This window comes from Gavialis gangeticus, unplaced genomic scaffold (assembly GCF_001723915.1).
Source record: "Gavialis gangeticus isolate Ggan-Ray unplaced genomic scaffold, GavGan_comp1, whole genome shotgun sequence".
NCBI lineage: Eukaryota > Metazoa > Chordata > Crocodylia > Gavialidae > Gavialis > Gavialis gangeticus.
The window spans coordinates 4,062,190-4,072,645 of record NW_017729005.1 but is presented as its reverse complement, the minus strand read 5'-3'; the positions used below and the strand labels follow the sequence as shown (position 1 = coordinate 4,072,645).

Genomic DNA, 10,456 nt, shown 5'->3' with positions numbered 1-10,456 from the left:
GTGGCCTGTTACAAACTAGTCAGAGGGCACCAGCAGGCATTGGGGGAGTCCCTGTTCCCCCGAGCACTACCAGGAGTGACTAGAAATAAGTCACAAGCTGGCAGAGGGTAAACTTAGATTAGACATCAGGAGGCGCTACTTCACTGTCAGGGCGGCTAGGATCTGGAACCAACTTCCAAGCGAAGAGGTGCTGGCTCCTACCTTGGGGGTCTTTAAAAGGAAGCTAGATGAACACCTTGCTGGGGTCGTTTGACCCCAGTACTCTTTCCTGCCATGGCAGGGGGTCAGACTTGATGATCTGATCAGTTCCCTTCTGACCCTACTAACTGAAACTAAGAGCATAAGTCTGTTTGGGTCTATAGCATGGCCCAGCTTCCCCCTCTCCCCCAATATGGAATCAGCACCTGCCAGCTGCATCTGTAGCTGGGGGCAGGGGAGGGCAGGGGATGGAGCTTGGCCACAGACCTCCATACTGCCCTGCTCTGCCCTTTCCTCAGGGGTCCTGGTACACATACACACCATCTCTTCCCCACCCTCAAAGCTTTCAGGCACCCTGATGGCAGGGCAGGGTGAGAGTGTGGAGGCCCATGGCTAGGGTCCATCTGCCACTGGCAGGGGCTGGCCTCTGCTGGTGTTGTGGGGGATGCTGGGTGGAAGCAGCCCTGCCTGCCAATGCATGGCAGCTGGAGCTGCTGGGGCCCAACCGTAGTTTACCCAGGGCCAGCTGCACAGTGCTAGGCAGGTGGACGGGGCAGCTTCTACCAAGCATTCCCTGTCATGCCTAGGAGATGCATTCTGGCCCTGCAGACCCTGGGCACTAGCCCACCAGCAGAGACTGGGGCTCGAGTGTGACTCACTTAGAGCCCATGGGACTGGACTGTCTCCCAGGTGCCACAGGGGGCACTGGGTGGAAGCGGCCTCACCTGCCCACCGAGCACCGCATGCTGCCAGAAGAGTTTGTTTTCTCTTGTTCTTGGGTGATTCTTGTCAATCAGTTCTGCTGCAGTTGAAGTTACATACCATATCATAACAGAGTTAGGGAAATGTATGGAAGCCAAAACCAAGCTGTTAAATGACCTGGGTAGCTTATAGCAGTAGGGTCTGAACATTAAAGGGAAGTACTGTGGTAATAAATATAAGTCTCAACGGAGAGGACATGTTCAAAAGAAAGCTGAGGTATAAACAAAGTATTTCTTCCAGCATATCAGTTATTCATCTTTTGTTCTTAGTATAATATAATATAGTCTCACATAACCAAACAATGAAGGTGCTGCAGACAAGATGTGGAAAAAGGCTGGAGGTGGTCAGGAAAAATATCCAGATTCACAATAAAAAAGAATAACTAAGAATACAGGGATGTTTACAAATTGGTCAAGCATATCTTAATTTGGTATCTAACCAGACTTCAGTGGGGAGAAGGGCACATAGTCACCTAAGTTTCTTGTTCTCATTTTAAATGAAGTGCATGCTGTAAAATGCAAAGGAGTTCTAGAGAAGTGCAGCACAGGTAATTTAAGTGTGTTAACTCCTATTTAAAGATGTCAAACAACCATAGTTTTGGCACAAAGGTAAGGAGAGCCTGGAAGCAATAAGTCTTTTGAAAGCTGAAAATGGCCAAGTTTTTAGTGCAGTGATTCTCAATTAGGATGACACGAGATTCTTTTAAGGGTGCATTGCAGTACTAAGACTGTTAGATATGTGAACGCCTACACAATTTGCAAGATAAACTTGGAGATTTCAAATAGGAATCCACAATGTACAAAATATCCAGTCCGGTAGTCTTTTGGAGTTCTTTGCAACAGAAAATTGCAATAGTCAAAAAATGCTTAAAAGCCGAGAGTTGGTACTTTCTGAAAGGTTCCCTGAGACTGAGCGGGTTGAGAACCACTACTCTAGTAGTGACACCATTGCGGGTCAGCAGTAGGTTTTGTTATTATTGGACTCACCCTTTTTCAGCATGAAGAACTAGACCCTCATGTTGGGGAAATAAGGTTTTGAAGAAGAAACAGAGTAACATGAAACAAGAACTAAAGTGAAAAAGGAGGGCAGACATGAGAAGACACAAGTCTCTCAAGAGAAGTACTAGAAATCTCTGTTACTGGAGATGTGAAAAACTAGCTTTGCCCAATCCCTTCTCATCTTGTAGCAAACAGTCATTTATTGGGAGCTGTGGGATTAGATGATTTAACATCTTTTTTTTTTCTAATTTTTTAGATCATGGGTAGACAAGGAACAAGAGGGCTGGAATGCTACATCCCTCTGCTGACTTAAGGATTCTTTTATTAGTTTATATAAAATGTTAAAAATATTTGGGATAGAATTTGGTGGTACAGGGAAAGTCCACTTGCTAAATCGTTAAGCCTCAATCAGCAGAATTGGAATATGTATCCTGTTTTATTAAAAGATAGATAATGTTACAGTGAAAGTTCATAGTTTTTAATAATCACTTATACAGTTCACCTTGTTTCTTTGGAATCCATCTTTTGTTAGTGCAAAATAAATTGGAATTATAATTGGCATTACTTTATCTAAAAATATTCACACAGTAAATAAATGCTTACATATAATGGTTTTCTTTCCTTAAAGAATTGATATTCATCGCAAAGAAAATGCAGGTGCTGCAGAGAAACCAATTACCATCCACTCTACTCCTGAGGGCTGCTCAACAGCTTGTAAAATTATCATGGAGATCATGCAAAAAGAAGCTCAGGATACTAAATTGTGAGTAAAAGGGTGTTTAATTACGACATTAATTCCAAATCTTCTGTTTGGAATAGGTAAAGGTGAATCTTACATGTCTTGTAACAGCACTGAATGTAAAGTTTAAGGAACTTCATTTTTATATTTGGTACCAGCCTACTTACACAGCTTAAAAAACCCCATGCATTTCTAGCCCTTGGTTGTGCATTTTGGTTGGGATAATTTGGATAATTCAACAACATTTCTGGGCATCGCAGTTGTTAACAGCAATACTCCAGCACCTTGAGTCTGTAGTATTTATTCAGAGAATGAATTGCAGTAAGTCTTGTGCACTGCTTCTACTCTCAAGTAGTGAGGTATAACTAAGTGGAAGTTAGGCCCTTGTATCTGAGGGCAGAATTTGCACATCACATAAAAATCTATCCGCAAAGAAAGATTAAGATTACAGGTGCACCAATACTTCGGTCCATATCATATCGGCACTGATAAGGGAAAATGGACATTATTGGCAGTCGACTTTTTTTGACTGATGTGGCTGATAACGTTGCTGATAAATGCTGAGTACATATGCGCGGCTGCATCAGGCTGCCTGCTGTGTACTTAGGGCTGGGGCTGCACCGGCCTCTTCCCAGCAGGGGCCTGGCCCGGGGTTGTGCTCAGGGCAGGCAGCGGTGGCACTGGGAGGGGGTGTCTGTGGGGTGACTGAATTTTGGGATGTCTGTAGCCTGCCCCATAGCCCACCCTCCCAGTGCTGCTGCCACCTACCCTGCCCAGCCTGAGTTCAGCCTCAGCCCAGCCCACAGCAATAGCCTGCCCTTGCCCCGTGCACAGATCCGGGGAGCACATGTCTCCCATACCTCCTCTGGGGTGTGTGCAGTGGTGGGAGCTGCCCTCCTGCACCCTCTGGACAAACCATCCACAGCTTTGTGTCACATCCTGCCCTGGCTGTGCAGCACTTGCCCCAGCCCCACTCCCTCCCTCACCTCCCTCACATACCTCTTCCCTCCCCATGCCCCTTCCTCCCAACAGACTTACCAGCTGGACACTGCTCTCTGTGCTGCCAGGCTGATATTGGCAATCGGATCAGTATTGGCCAATATGGCTGGTCAATAATCATCTGTCGGTATTGACTCAAAAAAATCTTTATCAGTACACCCCTAATTAAGATATACTAAGTTAATTAAACAACTTAGTTTCCATTTCTGAAGTAATTTGTGTGTTTACTTTAAAGATATTGTGCCTCTAAAATTTTGTTTAATTTTGTAACACCTATTTTACGTGACCTAACTTCAGCCTGGATGTGCAGACTTAATTTTCTTCTTAACTCAAATCTCGGTCATGAATTTTTCTGGGTAATCTTAAAAGTGGTTAAAAAAGAAAAAAAGTAATTTCCTCTTGTAATTTTTGCAATTTCCTCTTGTAATTCTTTCATTTTTCCTTTATGAGTAGATTAACAATGATTCACAGATACAACACTAAAGCTTAAATCCCGTTAAAATGGCCCCAGTCACTTTAATGGAGTAGACCAAGGGCTTTCAACGTTTTTGAATAAGTGAACCCCATCTGGGGGAGAGGGGGTGATGCTCATATGTGGTGGTTGAGGTGGGGGGGTGCTCACACACAGCATCCACCACCCATTGCCCCATGCTGCTGCTGTGCCCCACTTTCCCATAGCCAGTCACATGTGCAGCTCCATGGGCTGCTGACTGGCCTTGTGCGTGGCCAGTCGCACTGCCCATCAGCAGCCTGTTGAGCTGCTGGCCGGGCAGAGCCTGTGCAGCCCGCAGAGGGGTGCCACTGCCCTCACCCCTCCCACCCCGGCCCTGCTTCTGGGAGACAGCAGCACGGGACAGTGGGAGGCAGTGGCCGCTGCTGCATGTGAGCCCCTCTGCTCCACATCAGTCTGCAGGGGGGCGTCGCTGCCCTCATACCCACCTGCACATATACCCCATATCACCTTTCCAAGTACCCTTATGGGTACACATACTCCTGGTTGACACCCCCCCCCAGAGTAGACAATGAAAAACATTAGAAACCTCCTTTTTAGTCTGTTAATAAATATGTAATGGTCTTAAGTATTGAAAGAAAAACTAGAGTTTTCCTTTAATGACTTTTTGCATTTAAAACCATACCTTTTCCAGTTGCTTTTTTAATTGTGGACATATGTCTGAATTAATCTAACTTTTATTACAGTACAGAAGAAATTCCCTTGAAGATATTAGCACATAACAATTTTGTTGGCCGGCTTATTGGCAAAGAAGGAAGAAACCTGAAGAAAATTGAACAAGATACAGATACTAAAATCACAATATCTCCGTAAGTTTCTGGTTTAACCTGTCAATGATCTCTGACAGGCAGAAGTATGGTTATGCAAGTTTGGTGTATTACCATACACTCATAAATAAGACATGCACCTTTTTTGGGAAGGCAGGATGAAGAAAAAAGGTTTTTTGTTTAACCAAACTATTCAGAATTGTTTTTCTCATTTAAGACATGCACCCCAATTTTTGATGACTACTTTTTCTGGGGAGAGTGGTGTGTGAATAAATAAGGTGCATCTTAAGGCTGAAATGCAAGACAATGAGAGCCTTATGGTTTCCAGTAGTGGTTAACAAATTCTGATCTCTGTCTGCCATGTCAAAGTATTATAGGTTGAAATATGTTTCATAGTGAAGCATAATGATTGACTTCTGGCTGCAATACATCTCATTTCAAGTGATCTAATTGCTTGCAAATATCAAAGAGGAAACAAAGTGTATGGTGGTCTGTAAGTTTTCTTTTCCCACTCTTTTTCTTCATGAAAGACCCCACTGCATTTCCAGGTATCTGAAGGCACCCTATAATGTATCAGAAATCTGTGTGCTGCTCAAATTGCCATAAAGGTTTGCAGTTCATTTTCAAGTGTTCCATTCATTATAATCTATTTGTAAGAAATTTGTTTAAATATGTTAATTCCAAGTGCATCTCAGCCATCTGAAACATTGCACTAATCCCATTTCAGTTTTCTGTGAATCATCTTGTTACACCTTACACTGTGAGCTGCACAAATGTTGATTGGTGTTAGTGTAGCTGGAGTTTGGAGCAGTCACTGACTGCTTCTCTGACTGTCCCCCACCTGCACAGCTGTGACTTGCCACTAGAGGCCTGGGGAGCAGGGGCAGGACTAGGAGCTATAGTTGTGAGTTACGTCTGGAGGGTTGGTGAGCCAGGACAGGCTTCTATCCCTGCTTTATGGGTGGTGTGAGGGATCCTGGGAGGGCTTCAGCTTGGGTGGCACATCTGTGGGGAGTGGCCACACCTTAATGGAACAGGAGCTAGGTAGTGTGGATCAGAGATAATCTGATCGGCATAACTTGGAGCGGCATAACTTTGACCCACATAATGAGTGCTTAACACTACTTTAAGGTGCAGACAATCCAGGGGTTAAGAGCTCCAGGAGCTGCCCAACATTACTGTGTAACAAGGCCCTTAGAGTTCTGTTGTAAATTGATCTTGTACAGTCCATTGCTGGTAGGCAAACCTGACACTTTCAGATGTCACTGGCTTCCACTGATAAGCCTTGATTAACATCTGCTGTTTGGAGTGTAATTAACTGTACTTGTGTTTTGTTCCTAGATTACAGGATTTGACACTCTATAACCCAGAGCGGACTATTACAGTTAAAGGCAGTATTGAAACCTGTGCCAAGGCTGAGGAAGAAATAATGAAGAAAATCAGGGAGTCCTATGAAAATGATATTGCTGCTATGAATGTGAGTTCTGTAATGGCATGGTCATTTTTGGAAGCATTTTCTGTACGGGTCCTGATGTCTGCATTTATTTATCTCATGTGTAATGAGAAATTGAGATAATTTGTTACTATCTTGAGGAACTAAATGAGAATTTCTCTCCTTTTCCTGTTGTGGAAATGTGAAAGTATTTTAAAAAAATTGTATCACTAGAATTTCCTCTACATATTACATTTATGCCACGATTAGTTGTGGCATAAATGGCCAGGGTACTACACTGTACCCAATTTAAGGCACCATAAAATGGCAGATCAGCCATAAAAATGTTTTACATAAAAATCTCAATAGCACGGAAGCTGAAAGGGATCTTGGAGTCCTAGTGGACTCCAAGATGAACATGAGTCGTCAGTGTGACGAACTAATCAGAAAAGCTAACTACACTTTATCATGCATCAGCAGATGCATGACAAACTGAACCAAGGAGGTGATACTTCCCCTCTATCGGATGCTGGTCAGACTGCAGTTGGAATACTGCATGCAGTCTTGTGCCACACTTCAAGAGGGATATGGATAACCTGGAGAGGGTCTGGAGAAGGGCCACTCATATGGTTAAGGGCTTGCAGGCCAAGCCCTACGAGAAGAGACTAGGGCACCTGGACCTTTTCAGCCTCCGCAAGAGAAGGTTGAGAGGTGACCTTGTGGCTGCCTATAAATTCATCATGGGGGTGCAGAAGGGAATTGGTGAGGCCCTACTCAACAAGGCACCCCTGGGGGTCGCAAGAAATAATGGCCATAAGCTAGCAGAGAGCAGATTTATTTTGGACATTAGGAGGAACTTCTCCACAGTTAGAGTGGCCAAAATCTGGAATGGGCTCCCTACCCTGGGGATCTTCAAGAGGAGATTGGATGAGCATGTGGCTGGGGTCATCTGAACCCAGCACTCTTTTCTGCCTATGCAGGGGGTTGGACTCGATCTATAGAGGTCCCTTCCAACCCTAACATCTATGAATCTACATATAAAGTCAAACATTGTTATGGCTGTTTGTATGATGCTTTAAGTTGAACGTAGTGCAGGTCTGAGCAGGGCTGACAATTGGTCAATTGTCAGCTCCAGCCATGGGGCCACACCAGGATCTCAAACAGGCCCTGGTACAGTTCATGGCCAGGGACAGCAATCAGCTGCAATGCATGCGTAGCGTGGCAGGAAACGTGATTGCCAGAATCAGGAATCAAATCCAACAGTGCCTTTAAATGAATGTGTGGCAAGTTCCCGGATCAGCTGGGGACAGCAGCAGCAGAAGGGGAGTACATCTTCACCACTGCACCCCCCTGGATCCATCCTGGGATGGAGCCCATTTGTCCTTAAAGAAGAGGTTTGCAGTTTCCTGATACTATTCTCCTTAAACATGTTGGGGTGGGGAGGTGTGTGTATTAAATTGTATATTTTGAGCTCATCAAGGCAGGAGTGCTACAGATTGCTGGACATAATAGCTAGGATCTTGAGCCAGAGGTTTGACCCTTTTGAAGCCACACTAAATCAGGCTTCAGGGGGGCCCTTCAGGAGAGGGAAATTGAATGAGGCTTCTTCTGAGGGAATCCTAAGGTAGAACTTTCCCTTGAAAGAGGCATGATTCAGGACAGATGCATTCAGCATTTCCTGAAGCAGGATGTTGCACACTGCCCCTCAGATCATGGGGACATGGCTGAATCCCCTAGGTCAGCAGAGGACACTAGGGAGCTGAGCAAGGGAGTTGGTTCACAAGGTGGGGAAGGGAACACACACACTGTCCTGTCCCCCTCCCCCCACACACATTGACATAACTTCTGTTATCCCTGGGCTACCTAGGGGCAAGGGGTCAATCCTGCTTTGCTTCAGCTGTGGGCCGTGGGGAGCAACTGTATGGGGTGCCAGGCTCGGCTGGGGACAGCGACATTAGGACATAGTTTCTTTCTTCCATCTTGTACTTCCAAAACATCCTCTATCTGTCCTCCTCATGGTGTCCCCCGCTGGCCAGAAGCAGGTGCTGGAAGGATGAATCTGTGAACTACTGCTGCTGTCCTCAGCCAAGTCTGGCTTCCCATACAGCCATTCCCTCAAGTGTGGGGCTGGAGCAGCACTGGGGCTCCCTCATGCCTGTGTCAGCTGGGGACAGCAGTGGCAGCGTGCCTGTTCTTCCTTCCACTGCCTGTTCCTGGCCAGTAGGGAGGAAGCAGGGCACTGGCAGGCAGGCAGGCAGGGAGCAAGTGCTGGAAGGAGGAACCCGCTTACCTCCTCTGCTGTCCCCTGCTGAGCCTGGCACCTTGTGGGGAGCTTTGGGGCTCCCCCTGTGCCTGGATCAGCTGGGGACAGCAGCAGCCGGGGTGTACATCAGCACTGCCACATCCCTCTGCATCCACTCTTGGGACGAAGCCACTTAGTCCTAAGACAGAGGTGGCCAACATCCAACATGTGTACTACAAGTGGCACAGGCAACCTCTGTGTGTGGCATGCAATAAATAGGAGAGCAGGAGAGGCAGCAGTGACAGCTGGGGCAGATAGCAGAAGAGCAGATCAGGCAGGGAGCAGAAAGCAGAGCACCAGACTGGACCAGGAAGAGGATTAGAGTGGCATTTGGAGAGGATGCACAGCTAATATAGGGACACCTACCGAAAGGTTGGCCCTCACTGTTTTAAAAGATGGTTGGTTTTCTAGCATAAAGCATAGTGGCTACTGTCTTTGTACTGCACCTCATTCTGAATATGGGAGGTTGGCCTAATATGTGGCTGTTTCCCCTTCTGTCTTATGGTACACTTCACAGAAAGATAGTCACAGTGAATGACTCATTTCTCTGTTCATATTAGAACCAAACTTTTAGGACTATCTGCCTAAGTTAATATATTGGGTTATAAGTTTGAAATCTTGAGTCCTCAAGAATAAAGATTTAAGAGAAAAATTGGCATCTTTTCAAAAGACTTTCAGTATACTATTCTAAATAGTATTTTGATTGAGTTAACTAACTTGTATTGAAAAACTGAATAATTCCTTCTGCCTTTCCAGCTTCAAGCACATTTAATTCCTGGATTAAATCTGAATGCCTTGGGTCTGTTCCCACCTTCTTCTTCAGGAATACCACCTCCTGCAGTGAGTGTTGCATCTGCTGCTGCTGCTGCTTCGTATCCGCCATTTGGGGTAAGAGAAGTTTGTCTTGGGCTTCAGCAGCAGTAAAAAAATAACAGCTTACTATTACCAGTACCACTCAAAGATAAGAAAGATCAAGGTGTATCAAAACTCTGGTAGCGTTGTTCTGTCCTGTCGTACCATGCAGGGTTTATTTACTGAATGTTTTCATCTGATTTGTGTAGTTTATACACATGAAGTGCCTCAGGTGGTTGCAGATGAGTACATGCACTGATTGTTTGTTGAAACTTTCAATGAAATCAGACATGAGATATTTGGAAAACCTCTTTTTCTAGACATGATAAAAACTGTCTTTTACTTTCCTGAAGAAAAATAAGTGCAAGCTTGCTTCTAAATACATTTGAAAGAACATTTACTCAAAGATTATAAGAAATTGAATATCATATCCCTTCTGATCTGAAGACAGTGACTCTTTTGATAATATAAGTATGTTTAACAAAAATCAGTTTTTTGTTGTTGTTTTTAATGCAGTATCTTTTAATATATGGAATGCCTGTTTGGTATGTTGCAACACTAAGTACATAGGTGTTGGGTTATAGGTAGAGGTGCACTGATATTGTTCCGATATCAGATTGGCACCAATATAAAGAAAATTAATTGTATTGGAAATTGGCCTGACAAGGCTGATAATTTGGCCGATAAATGCCTGTGCGTGTGTGCAGCCACAGCGCAGCACGTAGGTACGGAGCAGCACAGGCTGGCAGCTTGAAGAGCTGTGTGCAGCTGGTAAGTCTGTTGTGGTGGAAGGCGGGGAAGGGAAGGGACGTGGGGGGAAGATCAGTCCCCCCGGTGGTGAGGGAGGAGAGGAGCAGAGTCTCGGGCTGGTGCTGTCCAGCCAGGGTGGGGTGGGG

The 10,456-nt window shown here is 45.2% G+C and overlaps 1 protein-coding gene across 1 annotated transcript in view; it reads left to right on the top strand.

Moving 5' to 3' along the window:
* The window catches only part of IGF2BP3 (insulin like growth factor 2 mRNA binding protein 3), a gene marked incomplete at its 5' end in the record, with an annotated part of 212,572 nt that overhangs the window by 153,110 nt on the left and 49,006 nt on the right, over window positions 1-10,456 (top strand). The window contains 4 exons of the mRNA XM_019508543.1: window positions 2,587-2,721; window positions 4,894-5,016; window positions 6,316-6,451; window positions 9,465-9,596. Of these exons, the coding sequence (XP_019364088.1) occupies window positions 2,587-2,721; window positions 4,894-5,016; window positions 6,316-6,451; window positions 9,465-9,596 (526 nt within the window). The remainder of the gene's footprint in view (window positions 1-2,586; window positions 2,722-4,893; window positions 5,017-6,315; window positions 6,452-9,464; window positions 9,597-10,456) is intronic.